This window comes from Heptranchias perlo, chromosome 43 (assembly GCF_035084215.1).
Source record: "Heptranchias perlo isolate sHepPer1 chromosome 43, sHepPer1.hap1, whole genome shotgun sequence".
Taxonomy (NCBI): domain Eukaryota; kingdom Metazoa; phylum Chordata; class Chondrichthyes; order Hexanchiformes; family Hexanchidae; genus Heptranchias; species Heptranchias perlo.
In genome coordinates this window covers 8842036-8867334 of record NC_090367.1, presented here as the reverse complement: position 1 = coordinate 8867334, position 25299 = coordinate 8842036, and the positions used below count along the sequence as shown (strand labels likewise).

At 49.9% G+C, this 25299-nt stretch overlaps 1 protein-coding gene across 1 annotated transcript; it reads right to left on the bottom strand.

The window, feature by feature from the left end:
• Positions 1-1178: 1178 nt before the first annotated feature.
• Positions 1179-25149, bottom strand: LOC137306486 (protein YIF1A-like). Its single transcript, XM_067975746.1, has 8 exons — positions 24989-25149; positions 21180-21403; positions 18221-18325; positions 16455-16539; positions 13061-13118; positions 11755-11910; positions 9280-9373; positions 1179-7793 (listed from the first exon to the last, which is right to left on the bottom strand). The coding sequence occupies exons 1-8, from the start codon at positions 25014-25016 to the stop codon at positions 7641-7643; spliced, it is 903 nt and encodes a 300-aa protein (XP_067831847.1). The 5' UTR covers positions 25017-25149; the 3' UTR covers positions 1179-7640.
• Between the last annotated feature and the right edge of the window lie 150 nt (positions 25150-25299).

Sequence of the window (25299 nt, the reverse complement as noted above, 5' to 3'; positions counted from 1 at the left end):
ATTTTCCAAGGAGTACGTGGCCTCCTTATTCCGCCTATCAAAATGCACCACCTACCACTTATATATTAAAATTAATTTGCCATTTACACACCCATTCTGCAAGTTTGTTAATGTCTTCTTGTATTTTGTCACAGTCTTAGTAATAAATATATCCCCCCTGCCCCCCCCCAAAATTTGGTGTCATCTGCAAGTTTTGAAATTGTACTTCCGATTCCCGAGTCCAAATCGTTAATGTAAATGGTGAACAGTGGTCCCAGCATCGATCCCTGTTGAACACCACTTCCCACTGTCCGTCAGTCTGAGAAACTACTATTACCCCTACTCTGTTTTCTGGCCACCTTGCTATCCATTCTGCCAGTTGTCCCCTGACTCCACGTGCTCTGACCTTAGTTATGTGTGAGGCTCAATGTTTGAAAATCCATTATTACATCCATTGGATTACCCTTGTCTACTCTTTCTGTTCCTTCTTCAAACAATTCAGTAAGGTTAGTCAAGCACGACCTTCCCTTTTGAAATCCGTGCTGACAATACTTTATATTTTCAGTTTCTAGATGCTTTTCTTTTATTCATTCTTGGGATGCGGGCGTCGCTGGCGAGGCCGGCATTTATTGCCTGTCCCTAATTGCCCCTTGAGAAGGTGGTGGTGAGCCGCCTTCTTGAACCACTGCAGTCCGTGTGGTGAAGGTTCTCCCGCAGTGCTGTTAGGTCGGGAGTTCCAGGATTTTGACCCAGCGACGATGAAGGAACGGCCGATATACGTGCAAGTCACGATAGCGCGTGAGTGGGAGGAGAATGTAGGTACCTTAAAGGTAGGTTGGCTGAAAGTAACGCTAACCGCGCAGGTTTATTTGAACTAGTTGGATTTTTACGACAATCCAGCGGCTTTCACGGTCATTTTATCTGCCCACAAGATTACCCAGATCTGCTTAACAGATTTATTGAATTCAATTTCACATTTCATCCCACTCCTGGCCACTGGGGTGTTAGGCAAGGACCAAAAACACCGGGCTACCTAATTGGGAACCAGTGAAACCCTACCTCGTATGAAACAGGGCCCAGCGAGCCAAACCAGCCACGAACGACCTAAACAGCCGCAATGTGAACTCGAATGAAACTGGGTTTGAAACCCAACTTACAGCAAATGCCGACGGCAACAAAGAGGAAGAATGCAGAGGGAGCAGTTTTAAAATGTTCTGCATTCTATTTATTATTTACAGATTCAGCAGCACGGTGAGGAATTAAAACAGATTACGCTGAGAAACACATCAAATCAAACCAACACTTTGTGGGAGACGTTCCTCCTTTATCTTCAAACCGACTGACAAACGGTCAAAGAGACACACAGGTTATTCAACAGCTGCTGAAGCTCCGTGGCTGTCACCTGTCACACTTAGAAGTCCTGGGGTTAATGACCATTCGTTGTCAAAACAGTCCCTACAATACTGTGCGGGGGGGGGGGGGGGGGGAAGTTCAGAAGTGCTGATCTGTTACAGCCGCCTGTCTGTTTGGGAGGGTAGGGACTCCGTCATTTTCTTGTTCCCTCGCTGCATCTCTGCTTTGCACGGCCTGCGGTTGGGAGTTATCGGATATGCTGCTCCCAGGGCTCCAATGGCGCAGCCCAGGTGCTGAGGAGCAGCTCTGGGGGCTGGGCGAGGGAGCGTCCACCTCTGTTTTATCCGCCCTCCTGAGGTCGGCAACTCCGGACGAGGGAGAGATCGCGAACAGCCTGAATCGTTCTTTTTAGGTGGATACTTTCAGCAGTGCAGGAGCAGGAAGGACCCGTTCTGGGGGAACACTTGGATGCAGGAGCCGATGACTGGGACGACGGCTGGTCTGAGCTTCAGGGATTGAACTAGGGTTTTACCACGAGTAAAAGGGGCAAATTGCATCAGCCTGCCTCGCTCTACGTACCGTTGGGTTTGTTAAAAGTAGACCAAGAAAGTGTTAATAGACAAGTGTTGGTGGTTACGACGGCAGTGTGGGATTGAAATGAAGACCCATTTTTAAGGCACTTTCTTCATGGTACAATCCTTCTTCTCTAAGGGGAGAGAGGGAAGATGGGGGGGGGGGGGGGGTTGGGGGAGGAAAGAGAGGGAGGTCGGGGGGGAGGGGGAGGGGAAGGAAAAGTAGGACAGGCTTAGACGGGAGTGAACTGGCTAATACAGGAACTAATAACCAGGGCAAGAGCTGCCGTTATGACTTGGAATCAAGTTGGGATATCACACTTTTGAGAATTCCACACTAAAAAACAGAAGCAGCAAGTAGTGCAACAGTGTTGGTGTAATGTGCTCCAACAGACATAGGGCACGATTTTAAAATGCCGGCGGGGGGTCAATGGGCACGCGGGTAACCTGAATAATAAAACATTACCGTTCCCCACACGATCGCGACTTAATTGGTGGCCATTATTCTTGTTTCGGGGTTTGCGGTCCGAAAACTGTGCAGCGGGCAGACTGTGCACCCGCATGACCTGCTGTCAGCTGGAGCGTCTGGATTTAAAGGGCCATTGCACCAATGGATTTTGCTGAAGCAAGGACACAGAATGGAGCAGCAGAGGGGCAAGGCTGCTCCAAGATTCAGCGATGCCTCACTTCAGGTGCTACTGGCTGGGGCGAGGAGGAGGAGGGAGCTATTTTACTCGGCCGACAGGAGGAAGCGCCTTGCCTCTGCCACCAAGAAGGCCTGGCTCGAGGTGGCAGAGGTGGTCACCAGCAGGAGCAACATCTGGCGCACTTGGGTCCCGTGCGGGAAGCGTTTCAATGACCTAACCAGGTCAGCAAAAGTGAGTACACTTACTGATTCTCCCGCATTTTGTGTCGCACATCAATCGCGCCCCCACCCACCCCAACTCATTCTGCACGGCCAAGACTACTCCATCACATCACTCCTCACACCTGCTTAAGGCTCATCCCTCAACTTACCTTCACTTTCTGAGCACTTCCTCACCTCCTCATTTGTGACCCCGCCACTGCCACTCACCCCAATCCTGATCCAATGTGCTGTCTCTGTCTGATACTCATCCTCTGAAGCATCTCTTTCACGGTCAGCCTCACCCAAAGCAATGCATTCATCGGTTGGCCACTTCACCATCACTCACTCACGTCTGTACTTTCTCCCCTTGTAGAAGAGAGTGCAAAATGCACGGGAGAGGGTGAGGACTGGAGGGGGGCCACCACAAATAGTGGTGCTCACAGAGGCGGAGAAGGAGGTCCTGGTGATCAGCCGCACCCTCGAGTGCCTGTCTGTCGGGGACGCTGAGGCTGGCACTCCACAAACGTCTGGTGATGCAACTTTAACATTCATCACACACAACATGAATTGATGTGAACAATGATTGGCATGTTGAACACCTCAGTATGCTCATAGCAAGATGACACATGCCTTCTGTGCTCTTCCAGGCCCTTCAACGACCGCAGTGACAGGAGAGGGCGATTCCTTAGAGGAGCTCCCTGCCTCTGAGGGCGCACCGTCACATCTTAGCAAGCCATCCACCAGCGCAGATACTCACACCTCGATGGGTCCTAGTCGTCAGTTAGTTGGGTTGGCACCTGGTGAGTCACCACACACAAGTGAGCACGAGCAGACTCTGGTGGCAGAGGCAGCTGTGGAGAGTTCGCGTCAGTGGGCGCACTCCACTCCAGGCTCTGCTCAGCTGGACGCAGATGCTGAACCCCTGGACCATCTTTTAAAAGGAGAATGATCGAGGGACAGCAGTACATTTGCGAGGTACTGGAACGGGTGCTACGCGCACTCTCCACAATAGCGCAGAGGGTGGAGGAGTCTAACTCCTGCATTAGTGGAATGGTGGCACAGGGACGTGAGGGAATCTCTGAGATAGTGTCGCAGGGCCGTGAGCAACTGTCTGAGATAGTGTCGCACATAACTGCGGAAATGTCTGAGATAGTGTCACAGGGATGTGACGGAATCTGTAAGATAGTGTCACAGGGACGTGAGCAACTGTCTAAGATAAGTGTGGGAATGTCTGCGCTGGAGAGAAGGCTAGCCTCCGTTAAGCTTCAAGCATGGCTCGCAAATGAGTCCATCCAGGCCCTGACAACGGCCGTTCGGACTCAGGGTAAACACCATTCTACCTCCTTAAACAGGCAGACAGAAACTTTACAACTGGGCTTCCAAGGCATCATACATGTTCTCCAAACTGTCGTCCAGCAGGGTGGTAGGAGTGACATGGGCCTGGCCCAGGAGAGGGATGATGGCGAAAGGGGGCATGGAAGTGGGGACGCCACTCAAAGCGCTCCCACGTCTCACCCGTTGCCCCCCTCTCAACCAGTACCTGCAATGCTGCCTCCTCTCCAGGTGGCCGAGTCTGCCCCTGCACAGGTACAGGTGGAGCAGTCTTTGGAGGGGCCCTCACGGGCACCGAAACCCAGAGGGCGTAGGCCCAAAACATCTAAGCAGTCAGGGCACTACCTCTGCTGCAGCCACAGGGGATGCACCATGGAGAAGTAGTAGGAAGAGAAAGGCTCAGATTTTGTGATCACAAAGGGTATGCACAAGAGTGTCTGACAGACGGTCATGTTTATCATTTATATTTGGTTTTTGTTAAATTAACATTTAATGAGATCATTCTCACCACTACTGCCATGTCTTGCCCATTCCTGACAGGCTTTTGTGATAGGGCTCTTTCATGTGCTTCATTACGAATGGTGACACTTGATGCCACCCAGTGGGTGAGTTTACAGTGGGTGTATGTTTTTTTTTTTATTCGTTCATGGGATGTGGGCGTCGCTGGCAAGGCCGGCATTTATTGCCCATCCCTAATTGCCCTCGAGAAGGTGGTGGTGAGCCGCCTTCTTGAACCGCTGCAGTCCGTGTGGTGACGGTTCTCCCACAGTGCTGTTAGGAAGGGAGTTCCAGGATTTTGACCCAGCGACAATGAAGGAACGGCCGATATATTTCCAAGTCGGGATGGTGTGTGAATTGGAGGGGAACGTGCAGGTGGTGTTGTTCCCATGCGCCTGCTGCCCTTGTCCTTCTAGGTGGTAGAGGTCGCGGGTTTGGGAGGTGCTGTCGAAGAAGCCTTGGTGTAGTTGCAGGACTGTTTTCTGCGGGGGGGTTGCTGTGTGGGCACTGGTCTTTCCCGGTGGTCTGACGACCAGACTATTCTCACTTTGTGATCTCCTTATGAGAATGGTTCAAATATTAGTGACTCTCTGGCCTCACGAGCAGGCAGGCGGGCCACAGGACACAACAGACGACTATAATTCGACCCACTCTCGGTGGTGCGTATTGAAGCGCTCCCCCAGACCGGTCCAGGCACCGAAATCACATCTTCAGCAGTCCTAGTGGCAATGTGGCTGTCGTTATAGCAACACCGTTGCTAGCCGATGGGGTTCCTCAGAGGCGTCATGACCACGCGTGCAGCGGGTAGCTCTTGTCTCCGAGAAGCCAGCCCTTAAGGCTGTTTGGTGCGTGGAAGAGGGCCGGGACGTTGGTTTCCCACAGAAAGAATGAATCATGGCAGCTGCCAGGGAATCTGCCACACACGTGAAGAAATCTTTTCCAGTGGTCACAAACGATCTGCGCGTTGATGGAGTGATACCCCTTTCTGTTGATGAACAGTCCTGGCTCGTGTGGAGGTGCTTGGATTGCTACATGTGTGCTATCGATTGCACCCTGTACACGTGGGAAGCCAGCCACAGAGTGGAAACCCACTGCCCTCTCCGTCTGGCTGAGGTCGTCCACGGGGAAACTGACGTATTGCGAGGCCCTGCGAAACAAACAGTCGGTGACCTGTCTTATGCACTTGTGGGCAGATGACTGAGATCCCGGCGATGTCCCCGGTGGCACCCTGGAATGATCCGGAGGCGAAGGAGTTGAGGGCAGTTGTCACTTTACCTGCGATGGACAATGCAGCCGGGGGCAGCTCGGCATGATGGAGGCTGCAGATGTCTGTGACCACCTAGTCACTTACTCTCAGCCTCCGTGTGCACTGCTCCTCAGAGGTCCAGGAAGTTGAGCCTCGGTCTGTAGACCCTCTGGCGAGGGTAGTGCCTCCTGCGACGTCGCTCTCTCTGTTGTTCTCTTCCGTGCTCTTGTGCGAGTGCCTGTGACGCACCACTGTGTTGCGGAGCTCCAAGTGGCGGAAGTGCACGCCGTGCCTGGCGAGGATGGTGATGTGCCTCCTCCTCGGATGTACTGGCGAATGCATCCAATGTGCCCCCCATTCTGACGGTGTCACTTTGAGGGGGCCCGAAAAGTAGGTAAATACGTCCAAAGAGAACAATTCTGAGTGCGAACCAAGAATTTTCAGTCTAAACACAAAGGTCTCCCAGCCGAAAGTTTGTCTCGCCTTTTATCCCCATCTGTCAAACAGGGATTTTAAACGGCCAAACGGCTGCAACCCGCCTAGTATCCCATGGCGTGCTTCACACGGCACGGGAAACACGTTGAGGCAGCGTTGAAATCGCTTGCCATCATTATCAATTACATTAATGCAGATTTCAAGTACTTTAAGTACTTGAATTATTGGTTGAACTATTGTCCCGCCGGCAATTAAAGCGCGTTTGGGAACGGCGTGCGCACCTGTTTTTGCGGCAGGTTGGAGCCGGGATTCCTTTCTGCTCCAGAAAACCCCGATTTTGTTTGCCCCCGGCCCCCAAACTTTGCTTTTAAAATGGTGCCCATTGTGTCTGTGGTTCCTCCTATGGGGAAAAGATGGTTTCAGTTGGATTGTAAAGGGGGTGAGGGGGGGAATGCCCAGGGCAGGGCGGGCCGGGCTCTCCTGTACACAGCTTTGATCTTCTGCGTTTGAGGTTATTCAGATTCAGGTACCAGATGCGAATGGAAAATCTGACAAAACATATCTCGGGACGTCCCAACTCGGTTCGCAGCCAACGAAGTACTTTTTAAAATGTAGTCACTGTTGTATGGTAGGGAATGCCACAGCCAATTTGCGCACAGCAAGCTCCCACAGACAGCACGGAGATAAATTACCAGATAATCTGTTTTAGTGATGCTGGTTCATGATGTTGGCCAGGACACTGGGGAGAACTCCCCTGCTCTTCTTCCAGTAGTGCAGTGGGATCTTTTACGCCCACTGGAGAGGGAAGAGGGGGCTTAATGTCTCTTCCGAAAGACAGTGCAGCACTGAAATGTCAGTCTAGATTATGGGCTCAAGTCTCTGGAGTGGGGCTCGAACCCACGACCTTCAGAGTGGAGAGTGTGATACCAACCAAACCAATCTTGGAGAGGAGCGTTTTGATCCTTCTCTTGTTCTCGTGTCCTCTGTCTTCACGGCCAGGGCCCGTAATGAGAATGAGCAATAACAGCCCTCTCACACTGTCCCATTTACCACAGCCCCGACACAACACACAGCAACTGGGTAAAACACCCTGTACACTACAGCCCTCACCATAACGAGCCCACACTCAACTCACAAAGACAGCATTATAGAGGGTCCAGCTGTACTGAATTACGTACTGCGTCCAGCTCTGGGTTTTGAGACTAAACAACAATTGGAACTTTTTGGCACTCTTTTAAAAAAAAACTGCTGGCATCAGTTCTTCTGGGGAGGGACCAGTCCAAACCTCGCACAAAAATACGCTGGTGGCAGTTGGGGGGAAAAGACGGGAGACATGGTCGTGTAGCACGGGACCCCCCCCTCCGGCCCTGCGACCCCCTCACCGAATCAGGTGAACAGTCAGCCAGTAAATGATGAGGGGCTGAAAGGCGGCGACAGCCAGGGTGACGTACATCCGCAGCCGGTTCCTGGAGCTGTGACTGGTAACTCCATCCGAGGAGGAGGTCAGGACTTTCATTCTGAAGGAGCGGACCTGGAGGGGTCGAAGCAGAAAGAGAGTGAGAGTGACAGCGAGCGAGAGAGAGAGCGCGCGAGCGTGAGAGAGAGAGAGCGCGCGAGCGAGAGAAAGAGCGCAAGAGAGAGAGGTGCTGCCGCCGGCTTTCAGGAAGAATCAACCGGATCAGAGGTGCTAGCGGCCACTCCTATGCCAGCTAAAGGGGGGTAAATTCAAAACTAGTCTGTGGAAACACTGGCCCAAATCTTGCAGGAGTGGAGCATCTCGTGGCGAGCACTGTTAGAAGAAAATTGGGTGAATTAGAATCAAATCAGGTACAGAAACAGAAATAGAGAGGGAAAGATTGGATTAAGAGAGAAAAAAAGAGGCAGAAAGGAAAAGTAAGAAAAAAAATTTTTAATTTTAAAATTTATGACATTTCGAAGAAAAATTTTACTACCTGCAGGAATGAGCCTCGACAGTTTAAACTGTTCCCTTTCTGGGCCGGAGAGATTGAATGGCATTTGCATTAACAACGATCGCATCGTTAAAAGGGTAGTTACGCTGTTAAGTTCCAGCTCTAACGTTCTGCGGCGAGTTTAATGGGCAATTAAAGAGCAAGTGCAGCAAGTTCTTAAAAATAACGGGGGAGGTTGAGGGCGAGATGCCGTTTGTGAGAGGCAAACGGAGGAGCGGTGTAAATCGACCTGCAAGTTCTGAAGATTCGCAACTCACGGTTTATCTCTTAACCCCCGGAACTCGCTGGACGATTAGCGCATTAACAACGGTGCGTGACGTTAACACGCCGTTGATCTTCCAGCGAAATTTGGGCCACTGTTTCAGCGAGCGAGTGGTCAATCTACGGGACAGGCTCCCTCGGGAGACGGTGGGAGCAGATAGTATTGATTCATTCAAATTACATCGATTTCTTTCAGAGAATAACATTTTGGGGATCCAGTATGTGAGCAATTTGAGACATGTGGTAAGTGTACCATATGTTTGGGAGGAACAGGTGACTTTGGACCTATGGTTCAAAAAAAGCTCTCCACCACTGGGGGTTTTCCTCACCTCTTATAATTGGCAGAAGAACCAGAGGCGGGGGGTGTTGAGGAGAATGTTTTTTACGCAGCCAGTTGTGATGATCTGGAATGCGCTGCCTGGAAGGGCGGTGGAAGCAGATTCAATAGTAACTTTCAAAAGGGGAATTGGATAGATACTTGAAAAGGAAAAATTTGCAGGGCTACGGGGAAAGAGCAGGGGAGTGGGACTAATTGGATAACTCTTTCATAAGAGCCGGCACAGGAACGATGGGCTGAATGGCCTCCTTCCGTGCTGTAGGATTCAATGTCTGGGTCTGCTATAGACTAATTAATGGAGACTGATTGCTATGATTAGTCAACAACTCCATTATCATGTATTATGCGACTACCGGGATGGTAGAAGGCGAACTAGATGGACCTTGGTCTTTTCTCGACTATGGAACAGAGCGCCGGGGCAGGCAGGAGAGTGGGAAAGAGTCACTTACGAGGAAGAACATGATCGCCCAGGAGGTCCAGGCCAGTGCCACATAGTAACCATCTCGCCCAAACAACAAGCCGCCTAGAATGGTGATTATCATCCTGTGAGAGAGACAGAGAGAGATAGCTGTTACTGCTCTATCACAGGGTGCGGTCGCACACGTAATCGGGAAATCCAGATCGACACAGAGAATAGATATCCGAGAGTGATTCAATCTAAAGTCATAAAGCAGGAGGTTAGGTCTTTGCGTTATCAGCACTGCCATGGAGAGGGAAAGGCCGAGTGTGTGAATGAATGGCAGTAAAAGAAAGAACGAACTTGCATTTATATAGCGCCTTTCACCACCTCAGGACGTCCCAAAACGCTTCAAAGCCAATGAAGTACTTTTGAAGTGTAGTCACTGTTGTAATGTGGGAAATGCGGCAGCCAAATTGCGCACAGCAAGATCCCACAAACAGTAATATGACAATAAAACAGGTGATCTGCTCAGTGATGTTGGTTGAGAAATAAATATTGGTCAGGACATTGGGGAGAACTCCCCTGCTCTTCTCCAATAGTGGCTGAGGGATCTTTTACGTCTAACTGAGGGGGCAGACGGGGCCTCGGTTTAACGTCTCATCCGAAAGACGGCACCTCCGACAGTGCAGCACTCCCTCAGTACTGTCACTGGGAGCGTCAGCCTGGATTAGGGGGCTCAAGTCTCTGGAGTGGGGCTCGAACCCACCACTTTCCGACTCTTGTCCTTGTAGAATGCCCCTGTAGAGCTCCAATCACCCAGCTTAGGTGAAGATAAAGTTGCCCTTTGTTACATGTTCCTCACTGTTATTTGCACTGCTCTACCGCTTGCAACAGGATTCCACAGTGCAAGAGTTCTCTAATAATGAGAAAACAGTGAGCTCTCCCTGGGTAAAGGCACACCCACGTCTGGGACTGGGCCGTACAGTCCCTGCTTCAACTTCTATCCTTGTGCCCCAGCAGTGCAGAAAAGATTTTGACCGGACTCCCGCTCCTGATCCAGTACAATTATAGAATCTCACAGCACAGGAGGAGGCCATTCGGCCCATCGTGCCTATGTTGGTGCTATCAACTTGAATAATCCCATCTCCCTGCTCTTACTCCATATGCTCTCACATCCATCCTTTTTAAAATCCTTACCCAATTCCCTTTTAAATAATGATATTCCTCATCCACATGCTTCCCCTTGTGGCATCATCCACAGACATGGTGTCAGCTTCTGCGTGTACGGTGACGGGATAGAGGTCTCTACCTCTCCACCACCTCTCCTGACCCTTCCACTGCCTCTGGGCTGTGGGGGCAGTTTATTTTTGACCTTAAGTTCCGCATGTCACAACTTCCTCCAACTTAATATTGCAAGTTCAAAGTCATTGTCTCCTGTGGCCCCACTTTGAAAGAGCCCTTTATCCATACCCTGTCCCCACCCTGTGATTGGGCCCCTGCCTTGCCCCCACTCCCGGTCTCTGCGCTCCCCCCACCCCCCACCGACCTGCAGTGTTTATACCAGTCGCCTCCGCTCAGTACACGATGCACGTCCAAGAGCGCTGATCAGCATGATTGTGAAAACAGAGGGTTTCAAGGCTGCAGTCTAATCTGCAGCATCAGATGGTGGCAATAAATCACTCGAGCTTTGCTCTCACGATTAGATTGCAGCCCGTGTCACACACATGCCATCTGTTCACCGATCGCTGCGGGCTGGCAGGATGCCTGCAATCGCTCACCCTGATCGCCCAGGCTGTCCCGCTCTCTCTCCCTATCCCTAACCCTCTTTCTCTCTCTCCCCCCCTCCCTGGGTAATGCGATACCCCACCCTGCGATGCCCCTACTCCACACCCTGCGATACCCCATCCTATGATAAGCCTGCTCCGCACCCTGCGATACCCCACCCTGCGATGCCCCTGCTCCACACCCAGCGATACCCCACCCTGTGATGCCCCTGCTCCACACCCTGCGATACCCCACCCTGATAACCCTGCTCCGCACCCTGCGATGCCCCTGCTCCACACCCTGCAATACCCCACCCTATGATAAACCTGCTCCGCACACGATACCCCACCCTGCGATAATCCTGCTCCGCACACTGCAATACCCCACCCTGTCATACCCCTGCTCTGCACCGAGCCCTTTTATACCCCACATTATTACATATTGTCCTGCCCTGTTACACCACCCTGCACGTGCATTATATCCCCCTCGTTATACCCTACTCTATTCTTTACCATGATACCCCTCCTTCACCCCATTATACCCTACCCTGCCCGGTGGCGTTATATTCCTTTTCCAGTTATACCCCACCCTGCACAGCCATTATACTCCTCCCGCCCCACATTATACCCATCCTGCATGGTGCCATGATACCAATGCCCTACACCCTTCCCATTTCATCTCATCCGGCACCGCACCCTAGTCTGTGTGAGAAGTTAACAGAGTGTGGAGCAGGCCATTTCCTGCTCTCGCTGGTACTTACGCCACATACTTATATCCACAGTAGGCAATTAGGTCAAACGTAGTGAGGTCGGTGTGCACTGATATCAGGTACAGTGCAAGGACGAGGGCCAAAACCTCAATAATGACCCATACTAGAGCAGTACTGGCACACATACCCAGCATCTCGGGAGAGAACCTGAAACACAAATAGTCAGGCTCCATTAACAGCTAGCATCAGATAAACACATCTCTATTGGATATAGCATTCACTCCCATTGTACAGAATCCCAATGGACCAAACCCCTTCCCATTCACTCCCATTGTACAGAATCCCAATGGACCAAACCCCTTCCCATTCACTCCCATTGTACAGAATCCCAATGGACCAAACCCCTTCCCATTCACTCTCATTGTACAGAATCCCAATGGACCAAACCCCTTCCCATTCACTCCCATTGTACAGAATCCCAATGGACCAAACCCCTTCCCATTCACTCCCATTGAACAGAATCCCAATGGACCAAACCCCTTCCCATTCACTCCCATTGTACAGAATCCCAATGGACCAAACCCCTTCCCATTCACTCCCATTGTACAGAATCCCAATGGACCCAATCCCCTCCATTGTCGTCACCTGATGTTTACGGAGCTGCTGCATTCATTTATCCGCATCAAATCAAACTAATGTTTAACAGAGATCACTAAATGAGGAGGGAAATCAAGGGGAGCACTTTCACCTAAAGGGCAACAGATTGCCATGATAAACTGACAGAGATGGGCATTAAAGCAGTCGGTAGAGATGGGATCATCAGATTGTTGAATGGGTTTCTGGAGAGATAGGGGATGGAGGGGTATGGTGAGAAGATGGGTGTTCTGTGCAAAAGAGATAGTCTTGTTGGGCCGAATGAGCTTTTCCTGCTAACAATCAGCGTGTACCTGAGTTATAAATCACGTTTTAAAATACATAAACCTCATGGCAATGTTTCAAGTAATTTCAATACATTAGAAAGGGCTGCTGGCACAGTGCAAAGCTACCCTCTGCTGGCACAGTGCAAAGCTACCCTCTGCTGGCACAGTGCAAAGCTACCCTCTGCTGGCACAGTGCAAAGCTACCCTCTGCTGGCACAGTGCAAAGCTACCCTCTGCTGGCACAGTGCAAAGCTACCCTCTGCTGGCACAGTGCAAAGCTACCCTCTGCTGGCACAGTGCAAAGCTACCCTCTGCTGGCACAGTGCAAAGCTACCCTCTGCTGGCACAGTGCAATGCTACCCTCTGCTGGCACAATGCAATGCTACCCTCTGCTGGCACAGTGTAACATTAACCTCATGGCACAGTGTAATACTAACCTCTGTTGAATGCCCAGTGCCACCCCTGCCAATAGGATGTACGTAATGAATGCCATGGCTGAAATAGAAAACCAAAGACAGCAGTCAGCTCCTGATCTAGAACCACACGTGAACTTAATTTCCTTAATCACTCTGGGAGGCAGAGTTCCAGGGAACTGGACCCTGTCAGACTGCTCCTAGTGCACACCACTGGGTTACTTGTGGACACCGTGAAATGCAAGTCAGGCACGCTGCCTGGGGAGGAGGAACAGAAGGCTGCACCTCCTCCCCATTGAGGGAGCTGCTGCTTGCACAGCGACGCTGGCTGACTGAGTTTCCTACGAGGTGGGGGTTCTCGGGTACAGCGGTGAGAAAACAGCACATTTCATGAACTAAATTAAACAGTGCGACTCTGGTCTGAAATTAGATGCGACACTACAGGATGGCACAGGAATGAGCTCTAAGCTCACGCAACGACAAGTGCTGCTTCTGCGGATTTATGGCCATAACTGCTAGTGTGCTTTACAGCATTGTGACTCAGCACTTGGTCCTGATATTCTACTGTTATCGGGTTTAGTCATACACGTGACTGATCAGAAATCTGTTCGACCAGTCTTAGAATTTTATATATGGCATACAAGTGAACTGCCAGTTCCATTCTCCAGTCAGCTGATGAACATAAAGTTTTTTTTTGTATAAAAGATGGTGGCGCAGTTGGGAGACACACTTCGGACACTCGCTCCACAGAGCCGACTAGTGGCCAGAACCTGTAATGACACCGTGACAGCTGACATAGGAAAACTGGATGGGAAATGTTGACATAGCAATTTACAATGGGAGATGTTGACAGAAAAACGTGACCAAGATTGTGACAAGAGGAAGTAAGTTGTGTGTTCAGGACGTGCACACCTAATGCAAGATCTTTTAATACTATATAGTTTTTTTTAATATATAGAAAGAGATACACTGCATTTCGACCACTTTGAACAGAAAACATATCTAACCCTATGTGGAATGTAGTAACCCTTCGAATGGACAAGGCTCGCACTGGATTCGGAATTACAGAAAACACACAAGAAACGTGGAGGCACTGAGGAATAGTTATATCTACATAAAATTTCCAGAGGTTATTTGTGCCTGCGAAGAAATCTTATTCATTAATTAAAATTAATTGTATAGACAGGATACTTGCTTTGTTCTGAAGGTAGTCAATTAAGGTAAAGGTGTTTGGAATCAGGTACGACTGTCTTTGCGTCCAGCACCTATTATGAGGCTGTCAGGCTAAAGCCAGACCTGTTGTTGGAAAAGCCCGGTGAAACTTGAACTCGCGGTAACTCAGTCTGCATGGTGTCTTCAGGGAGTGAGGGATTGACTGACAGCTCCTTGTCCAGGCAGGGAGATACACTTAGCTCTCTCCTTCCAGTCGTTCAGGGTCCCTCCAGACTCCTAAAGACTCTGTGGTGATTGGACAGACCCTCAAATACAAGCTACCTTGCGGGCGCAGGTCCATGTCCAGTATTACTGAAGCAGGTGAAGCGTTGGGTCCTTTGTTATTTTTATACTCGAGGAGGTGGGGTGCAGGTCCTGTGATCGAGTGAAATCTGCTCTATTCACTACTGCTTCACCTTTACTTTTAATACATCTGACTCATATCTGTAGCCTACGTAACATATTACATAGAATGTAAGCACAGAAACAGAACATTCAGCCCAACTGCTCTATGCCCGTGTTTACATTCCACACGAGCCTCCGCCCTCCCTACTTCATCTCACTCTAACACCCTCACCTTCTATTCCTTTCTCCCTCGTGTGTTTATCTAGCTTCCCCTTAAATGCATCTCTGATAAGAGTTTAAATTCCTCAGCTAACTGAAGGCTAGGAGAACGAGTGGGCTTGTGATAACTGCACGAGCCAATTACAGGAACAAGGATATTGGCTCGACCCCGGGGTGATTTACGGAACTTCGAACTTTCAATCATTTTAAAGCTCTTTTAAGATACCTTCCGCCCTTTCCCTTACGGAGTCTCCCCCCACATGCCACGAAGGAGGGCAGCGGAGTGGCTCCCAGGACTCTATATGGCACTCTAAAAACCGCCAAGAGGCTCGTGACAAGGGACGACTCTCCCTTTGGCTGCTCCCCACAACTGTACAGCAAAGCAGCGGACTATTGCTTAGTCTCCCTACAAACGCTCGGCCGAGAATCTGAATTCCAATGGCATGAGAGTTTGCAGATGTATATCCACATCCCGTGACACCGCGCACTACCGCACTGACGCTGCGCCAGCACGCTGCCCTCCCAAACTGCAGCATTTTAAAGGGAAAGAGTCACTAGGTTTTGCACCTCACCTGAAGCTGCCGACTCTGTCAGGGTTACCGCTCCGTGGGTGCAGGGCGCAGTCCAGCGCCTCACCGCAACGGCCATTTCCACGTGCGAGCCCAGACAATGAGTGGCAGCGAGCTATTCGACTATCAGAGGCATCAGGGAAGCGTGAGCCTGATCTTGCTCTCGTCCAACATGCGTTTTCCAGCCGTGGTCACTGGGTAGCGGTTTGGGCGGAGAACCCCGGCTGATTTTCCTCTCCCTAGCTGGGGTGCTATGGCCAGCTTTAATGTCCCTACAGCTGAAATCAATAAAGACCAAGGATGGTGTCTGAGACTGTCCCTGCTCTGTATTGCTCAGTGTCGAGGGGGCTAAAAATTAAGCAATTAAATCATGGAGCGGGGACAGGAAAACGGGTAAAATGGATACACCTCGAATTTCCTGACTAAACAAAATTGTTCGGTGGCAGCAAAAAGTGTTTACTTTCCTCCAGTTCGACCCGAGGTCGTACAGAGCGTGCTGTGAAGCTGCTGCTCATTGAATGCTCGCTATCCAACACACTGGTGTCAGCCTTGGCTCAGTGAGCAGCACTCTCGCCTCGCAGTCAGCAGGTCGTAGGTTCGAACCCCACTCCAGGCAATGGAGCCTCATAATCCAGGCTGACAATCCCAGTGCCAGTACTGAGGGAGCGCTGCACTGTCGGAGGTGCCGTCTTTCAGATGAGGCCCCGTCTGCCCTCTCAGGTGGACGTAAAAGATCCCACAGCCACTATTGGGAGAAGAGTTCTCCCCGGTGTGCTGGGCCAATATTTATCCCTCAACCAACATCACAAACAGATTATCTGGTCATTACCAGATTGACTGTTGTCAATTGCTGTTTGAGGGATCTTGCTGTGCGCAAAATTGGCTGCTGCATTTCCTACATTACAACAGAGACTACACTTCAAAAGTAGTGCATTGGCTGTGAGATACTTTGGGATGTCCTGAGGTCGCGAAAGGTGCTATAGAAATGCAAGTTCTGTCTTTCTTTCACACTGGTGGGGTAATAAATCTCAGCGTTACGACTGGCACTGAGAAACACCACATTACACACTCACTTGGAATGTACAGGTCCGGAGCGTTTGCGTGGAAATCCTCTCGCGGGGTCAAGCGTGAGTCTGCGCGGTACCCAAGCTCCCAGTTCTAAGACGAGACATAAAAAAAATTTTTGAGTGAGAATCTGAGCACTGGAGTTTCCGATTCAAGCTTCGTGGTGACGTTATAGCCCGGTAGCTGGCTTCCAGGAGTAAAGAGGGAGCACCCAGGAGTGGGAGCACGACCCTACCCCACCACAGGAAGGGCAGCAGCTTCAGCTCAGTGTGGATCAGAACCCTACAGGCCTGAGCTGCCGGTAGTAAAATTTACACTCTGCCCCAGCCCGTGTTGTGCCTGACCTGGGAGACCCTCTTCCGTTACTGTGCTAAAAATATATACGCTCGGTTTATTCATCCCAAGCAGGCTTAAGAAACAAGCGTCAAACCGTGCCAGGCCTGAGGCCCTGTACCTGAGTGGAACTGGGAATCTGCTTGGCACTGAAGCATTAAGAACACTCTGGAAAAATGATTTCATTCCTACCGATGATCCAGCTTCATTGTACAAGACATATTTGATTTGATGAGGTTATTGGCCAGCTGGGCTCAGCGGTAGCACTCTCTGCTCTGGGTCGGGGGTCGGAGGTCGCGGGTTCGAGCCCCACTTGATAGACACGAGCCCATAGTCTTGGTTGACCCTGCAGAGCAGTACCGAGGGAGCGCTGCGCTGTCCGAGGTGCCGTCTTTCAGATGTGGCCCCATCTGCCCTCTCAGGCGGGCATAAGGGATACCACGCCGCTGGTCGCGTTTCTTACTGCTGTTTGTGGGGCCTTAACGTGTGCAAACTGGCTGCTGCGTTTGCCTGCGTAACAGAAATAATTCATTGGCTGTGAAGCACCAAGGTTGTAAAAGATGCTATTTAGAAAGAAGAACTTGCATTTCTAGAGCTCCTTTCATGACCTCAGAGCATCCCAAAGCGCTTTACAGCCAATGAAGTACTTTTGAAGTATAGTCACTGTTGTAATGTAGGAAAAGCGGCAGCCAATTTGCGCACAGCAAGATCCCACAAACAGCAATGTGATAATGACCAGGTCATCTGTTTTAATGATGTTGGTTGAGGGATAAATATTAGCCCAGGACACCGGGGAGAACTCCCCCTGCTCTTCTTCCAATAGTGGCCATGGGATCTTTTACATCCACCTGAGAGGGGCAGATGGGGCCTCGGTTTAACGTCTCATCCGAAAGACGGCACCTCCGACAGTGCAGCACTCCCTCAGTAATGGCACTGGGAGTGTCAGCCTAGATTATGGGGCTCAAGTCTCTAGAGTGGGGCTCGAACCCACGACCTTCTGGCTCAGAGGCGAGTGCAAGATACCGACCGCGCCAAAGCTGACACTGGCTGAAGTATAAATTCAAATGCCTCTCAACGGCAAAGAAGGATTACTTTTTTTAAAAAACCTTTTGCCCCTAGTGTCTGCATGAGGACCTCCCAGGTCGGTGTAAAGATTCCCCTGACTGTACCCCAACAAGGTGCTTTCATCTGAGCCTCAGAGCCCCAACCTGCTGTCTCTCCGAGAGACGGACAATTTAGTGCCAAGCTACTCCGTGGGCCCCTGCTCACTCAGAGCGGGATTAAAACAGCCAGACAGACTTTGCTTTGAAATCTTACAGCCAGCAGAGGGACTCAGCCCATCGCCCTGGGCTGGATTCATACTCGGATCCGGGAGGTGAAAGAATACCGTTCTGGGTTATGTTAAGTATATCCTGCCCAAAGCCCCAGGGCTGATCGGTACCTGATGCGTGTACGGGAACACGAGCAGCGCCAGCTTCTTGATGACGTATCTGGTGTCGACCGTGAAGAAATACTTCAGCTTGTTGACGGACACAAACCTGTTCAGCTGTCAGAGGGAAGATGGAGCACGCGGTTAGTCTGGCAAAACAGAGAGGCCTGAGCCAAGGCTTCTTCGGCAGCATCTCCCCAACCTAGAAGGACAAGGGCAGAAGGTGCATGGGAACACCATCACCTCCAAGTTCCCCTCCAAGTCACACACCATCCCGACTTGGAAATATATCGGCAGTTCCTTCATCGCTGCTGGGTCAAAATCCTAGAAATCCCTTCCTAACAGCGCTGTGGGAGCACCTTCACCACACGGACTGCAGCGGTTCACCACCACCTTCTCAAGGGGCAACTAGGGATGGGCAATAAATGCCGGCCTCGCCAGCAATGCCCACATCTAGAAAATGAATTTTTAAAAACGTGGCCACATTCCCCTTAACTCCATGCGTCATTATCGTTGTCGCAAGTCTCTTGTATGGCACCTTATCAAAAGGTTTTTTTTTAAATCCATGTAAATCATAGCCTTCATCTATCCTCTATGTTATTCCTTCAAAGACCTCTAAGGTTGCTCAGGCCTTTTAATATCCGTGCTGACTGCCCTTGTTAGCTCATGGCGCCGGGGAGAACTCCCCTGCTCTTCTTCCAATAGTGGCCTCGGTAATTCCATCCTGTATTATAACCTCCAGGAATTTACCAACAACGGAAGACTAACTGGCGTAGAATTTCCCTGTCCCCTGGTTTGAAGAGGGAATCCCATTTGCTGCCCCTCCTGTCCTCTGCCGCAATTTTCATATTCACAGAATTTCGGAAACTGGGTCAGAGTCGCTGCTATTTCTTGCTTCTCTCAGGATCGTCTGCTGTAAACATATGAGGACCCAGTGATCTGTCTGCCTTAAGTTTGCGTAATTTCTTCAGACCCATCTCTCTCTGAATAATAACCCCCAACAACTGTTCCACACTTCCTTCTGGTGGTTCTACAATCCCAGTATCTACCTCCTCGTGGGAGACATCTCTCTCTCTCTCTCTCCCCCCCCCAACCCGTGTGGGTAAATGCTTCACATGACATGGTAGCAAACTACTGTAGACAGGTAGGAGAGACCCTAATCATTCTAATAACTTTATTAAATATTTCTCAATATTAAAGACACTTACACATATTGAAACTAAGAATCAACAACATAAGCAGGTTCTAAAAGGTTATATTCAGGCCAAGATTAGAACCTGTGAACAAACATTAATGGACTAATAATCAGCAAGGACAGACATGGGGTGTTCTTGGCACCGAGTCATGCAGGCAGCAGACGACTTACTGAATCCACTAGATTAACAGAGAAGGTGTGAGGAAAGATGAGATAGTAAGGTTACAAACCATGAGAAAAGCAATGATAGTGTGGCACAGGCACATGAAAGAGGATTACACTATTTACAAGATGACTTTAATGGGTTAACATGTTACGTATCAATTAAAAATAATCAGAACGTGTTGACATGTTATCACGACGTTACTAACACTATAAATGGGACAATGCACAAAAGCTCAGGGGACTTGAACTTCGTGCTTCGACCAGCGTAAACAGATTAGAAGTACGTGCTTACAACTCTTCCTGATGGGTCCTCCCGTGAGTATCTGCCTATACCAGTAATCCCATGATCACTATAATATAGTGGGCTGTGTAATACAAATAAAAAACATTAAACCAATGCCTCATTTTTTCCTAGTTCTCAAGCTTATTTCAAGGGTTCTGATCACTATTAAAATGAGCCATGCTGGAAAGTGTGCTGATGTGGACTTAATGGGGGACATCTAGTGTGTGTGTGTGTGTGTGTGTGTGTGTGTGTTTTGCTGCTTGTGATGGACACTATACTAGCTACCCCCACCATTCATAACCACTGTATCAGAAGTAAATGTATGCATCTCTAAGTTTAGGAATTACAGATTACTTTGGGGTGGGTTGGGTTGTCACAGTGGAGAAGTGAACTGGAGGACTGCATGTCACGCCAAGATTGAGCTCCTGATCTCAGCCTTGTTGCTCTGGGAAGCTGCTGGCCTCCCACCATGGCAGGAAGGGAGGGGGCAGTGACAGAAACAAGGGTCACCCCTGGGGGCCGCTCTCAAGCACCAGGCAACTGTTTTCAACGGGAGGAGGCCACGCATCCTCCACATCAAACTTCAGGATCTCTCCAGTCAGCAGATAAACGAGATTTTTGTCACATTAGGATTCAACCCCAAGTGTCAAGAGGTGAAAGGACAGTGTGATGGATGGCCATACTGTCCCCATCGATTATAGCAGGCGCATTTGAGCAAACGTGACTTGCCTGCTCTACGCAATGGCCGGTATAACATGGTAGAGCGATTACAGTACTCTACTAGTTTTATATATATATATATATATATATATATATATAGATATATATATATAGATATATATATATATAACAAGAGTGTTCCTTCTGTATGGTGACCTTTCACCGAGTTGTTTCCAGATGCACTCTGACCTGCAGCTTTACTTATACTGCAGTCAGTGCTTGGTACAAAACCTGCATCACTTAGAGGGGATTAGAAGGGCTTAAGTACACAGAAGGTATCTGAACATTAACAAGATGTTATTTACTTATTTTTGTTCTTGCATTCAGTGCACCGTAACAAGGTGCAAACTAGTGAGTAAGCACAACTGTTTGTGCCCAAAATTCACAGAGCACTTAAGAGCTGCAACCAGCAACTTTGAAACTGATGTTAAGGCAAATGATTATTGTTATCGCCTTTTGGCTGATATAAGCAACTGCCCGTTTTAAAGGTAGACGTTTTAAATGGTGGGGACTATACTATCAAGAGCACAATGTAATTCACATACTCCATAACCACAGACCCCCACCGCCACAACAAACCCCACTGCCCCCAACACACAGGCACCTACCTCTCTGTCGACGATGTCTTTTCCTTGGGTGGCTATTGTCGTGCCATAGGCCATGGCAACATTAGCCACAGGCTCGCTGAGGAAGTTGTTGATTGGAAGCCCCATGTCGATTCCTTGGACAGTGTAGCTGGCGGGCTGGGGGGGCAGCGAGGCGCTCGTGTCGTCGAAGAGTTGGTTGGGGTCCATCGGATTGGCGTTGGGACCTCGCACTCTCTGTTTGGGAGCTAGGAAGCAATGCACAGGTTGCTGGTCAGTGAGAGAACTGCATCACGGAAATCAGACATAAGTAAGTAAATTCTCATCCTTGTGTTCAAATTCCTCCAGGGCCTCGCCCCCTCCCTATCTCTGTAACCTCCGACAACCCTCCGAGATCTCTGCGCTCCTCCAATTCTGGCCTCTTGCGCATTCCCCGATTTTCATCGCTCCACCATTGGCGGCTATGCCTTCAGCCGCCTGGGCCCTGAGCTCGGGAATTCCCTCCCTAAACCTCTCCGACTCTCTCTCCTCCTTTAAGAGGCTCCTTAAAACCTACCTCTTTGACCAAGCTTTTGGTCACCTGTCCTAATATCACCTTATGCGGCTCGGTGTCAAATTTTGTTGGATAATCGCTGCTGTGAAGCACCTTGGGACGTTTTACTAGGTTATAAATGCGCTGTATAAATGCAAGGTGTTGTTATCACAGCATGTCTAAAGCATTATTCAACGTGCGCTCTCTCTCTCTCTCTATATATCTCTCTATAACACAAGCAAGAGCAGTTCCCTGCTCTCGGACAGTTATGCTCTGTAATTTCCAGGAGTTACTTGATAACTGGTAGTTTCTCTTGCCCTTCACCCACTTACTTGGTTGGGAGGTTATGTGGGGGCGTAGTATCTGGATTCCACTCTATGCACCCCCCCACCCCCCCACAGGATGCAGATCCGAAATGAACAAATCACCACATCAGGTTCAACTTGGAGTAGTGTTCCCTGGATTTACTTTTTCCAACGTGGTTCATTAGATGTATCCTGGATAAATTTTCAAATCAGCAATTAATCCTACTTTGACTCTTAGAACAGATCAAAGCTGGAGTTTGCCCTCTTGATCTTGGAATGGAAAAATTTCAGCTTATACGAAAAGGCAAAGTATATTACCCACATCATCAAATGCTAGAGATATTTCCTGCTCCTGCCTGCCTCCCAGTTTGTCTCTTGTTGCAGTATTTTATATTTTGGACCTGCTGTGTATAGAAATCCCTGTGTGGGATATTCCACTGACATAATCAATGGGGTCTGTGTGCTGCCCATTCATAAAGTTACTGGAACAGAACATTGTGCCAGATAAGGGGGAGCTCTGTTCAAAACACCTGCTCGCAAGACTATCCAGGACCTTGACATGGTAACCTGGGGCTATTAAAAGGTATAGGTAAATATCTCCCTTTATAACATTGAACAGCCAAGGGGCAATTCAGTAGAATGCACATTCCCTTTAAACTAAACACGTGTTTAAACATGAGCCATCATCTCTAAGTATTTCTTATACTCCCTTGTGAGAAACAACACCAACACTGAATGCTTCACAGCCAAAATAACCTTTTCTGCTCTCGGATAACCCTCCCTCCGGGGTGCTGTCTGGGCAACTTAACTCATGTTATTGCTTACGTGGAACTGTACAAACAAGAATTAGCCACTAGACAGCAATGTTATGATCTGGGATGCACTGCCTGAAAGGGTAGTGGAAGGGAATTGGATATATACTTGAAAAGGAGAAATTTGCAGGGCAACAGGGAAAAAGCAGGGGAGTGGGACTAATTCTTTAACTCTTTCAAAGAGCCGGCACAGGCACAATGGGCTGAAAGGCCCCCTTCTGCGCTGTAAGATTCTAGTACAGCGCCAGGCTGAGTGGTTCTTTTCTCTTTTGAATCCTGCTAACTATCCTGAAATTCCGGCAACAAATCACAGGCCCTATGACCCTGCACCTCAATGTATTAACACTCGCTACACAGATGTAACAAGAACCAGACACGAGGGGGCTGAAGTCATCGTGAACTGTCGCCGCCAGGCGTTCTTTGAACAGGTTACCAGTCTCAGAGACAAAGCTTCCGTAAACCGTGCACTGAAGATCGGAATTGAGGTCAGGGAATCCGGAGGGGAGGTTACCACAGGTTGTCCTCGGTTAACCTGGTTAGGTCAGAATGAAGTCATACAGCACAGTCATAGATGGCCGGTCGATGCTATGAACCAAGGCAGCTGAAGGCATGGCCACATGGAATTGCCTCCCGAAACCTGTGTACTGCTCTCTCCTTCTTGAAGATCCTCCTTAAAACCCACCTCTTTGGCCAAGCTATTGGTTACCTGTCCCAATATCTCCTTATGTGGCTCGGCATCGAATTTTATTTGATAATTGCTCCTGTGAAGTGCCTTGGGACGTTTCACTACATTAAAGCCGCTATATAAATGCAAGTTGTGTCATTAAAGCACTTTGGGACCTTTCTGAGAGATGTGATGTGGTGCTACACAAATACAAAGCATTTTCCTTTCATTCAACACACAAAGAACGTTCCGAATGTCCAAATATTGCTAGGTAACAGGCGGCAGCTAATTGAATTTGGCTGTTTCTCTCCCTCCCCCGCCCCCTGCAGTGTCGATCTCAATCGTAAACGCCGCTCTGGAGATGTTATCACACCCTGTCTCCCCCACGATGTCTCCAGATTGCCCCCTGATGCGCTACCGCCGTCCTCCCCTGCCCAAGATGTCAGCCTTGGTTCGCTGGTAGCTCTCTCGTCCTGGAATCAGAAGGTCGTGGGTTCGAGCCCCACTCCGGAGACTTGAGCCCCATAATCCAGGCCGACACTTCCAGCGCCAGTACTGAGGGAGTGCTGCACTGTCGGAGGTGCCGTCTTTCAGATGAAATGTTAAACCAAGGCCCCGTCTGCCCCTCTCGGGTGGACGTAAGGGATCCCACGGCCACTACTGGAAGAAGAGCAGGGGGAGTTCTCCCCGGTGTCCTGGGCCAATATTTATCCCTCAACCAACATCACTAAAAAACAGGTTATCAGCTCATTATCACATTACAAACATACGAATTAAGAGCAGGTGTAGGCCATTCGGCCCCTCGAGCCTGCTCTGCCATTTGATAAGATCATGGCTGATCTGATTGCGACCACAACTCTTCTAATCCTTCGTTGCCGTTGAGAGGCATTTGAATTTATACTTCAGCCAGTGTCAGGTTTGGCGCGGTCGGTATCTCGCTCTGAGTCAGAAGGTCGTTGGTGCGAGCCCCACTCCAGAGACTCGAGCCCATAATCTAGACTGACGCTCCCAGTGCCAGTACTAAGGGAGTGCTGCACTGTCGGAGGTGCCGTCTTTCGGATGAGACGTTAAACCGAGACCCCCATCTGCCCCTCTCCGGTGGACGTAAAAGATCCCACGGCCACTATTGGAAGAAGAGCAGGGGGGAGTTCTCCCCGGTGCCCTGGGGTCAATATTTATCCCTCAACCAACATCACTAAAAAAACAGGTTATTATCACATTACGAACATACGAATTAAGAGCAGGTATAGGCCATTCGGCCCCTCGAGTCTGTTCTGCCATTTGATAAGATCATGGCTGTTCTGATTGCGACCTCAACCCTGCTGTTTGTGGGATCTTGCTGTGCGCAAATTGGCTGCCGGGTTTCCCTACGTTACAACTTCGAAAAATACTTTATTGGCTGTAAATCGCTTTGGGACGTCGTGAAAGGCGTTGAATAAATACCCTCGATGCCCCTCAGCCCGGGCTGGGGGGGGGGGGGATTATTAAACAGCGCCGGGACCGGGAGCAGCGACACTTACGTTGCCGAAAGCTAACATGGTGAGCCATGGCTGCGGACGGCGATTCTAATCGGATTAAATCGGCCAAACAATACCGCTGGCGCGCCGTGTAGTCGGAGCCTTTTCCCCCCGCCAGGCTCCGCGTAGGCCGCGTCTCCCCTCACAACCAGCAGCCGCCGGCCCCGTGCCCGCTCAACCTAACCTGGCCGCGCTCCCGGTCCCGCCCATCGGCGCCAGCGCGCCCTCCGATTGGTCAGAACCGACGTCCATCAGGTCGGCGCGCCGGCGTCAAGTTAGGTTGATCCGGGCCCCTGCGAGAACGGCGCAGGCGC

Excerpts from the sequence above, each read along its gene's own strand:
- LOC137306486 (XM_067975746.1), bottom strand. The coding sequence starts at position 25,016 with ATGGCTCACCATGTTAGCTTTCGGCAAC. Across the intron at positions 13,119-16,454 it reads TCCGGACCTGTACATTCCAA|CCATGGCATTCATTACGTAC; the intron begins GTGAGTGTGTAA and ends TTTCTATTTCAG. Across the intron at positions 11,911-13,060 it reads GCACTGGGCATTCAACAGAG|GTTCTCTCCCGAGATGCTGG; the intron begins GTTAGTATTACA and ends TTTGTGTTTCAG.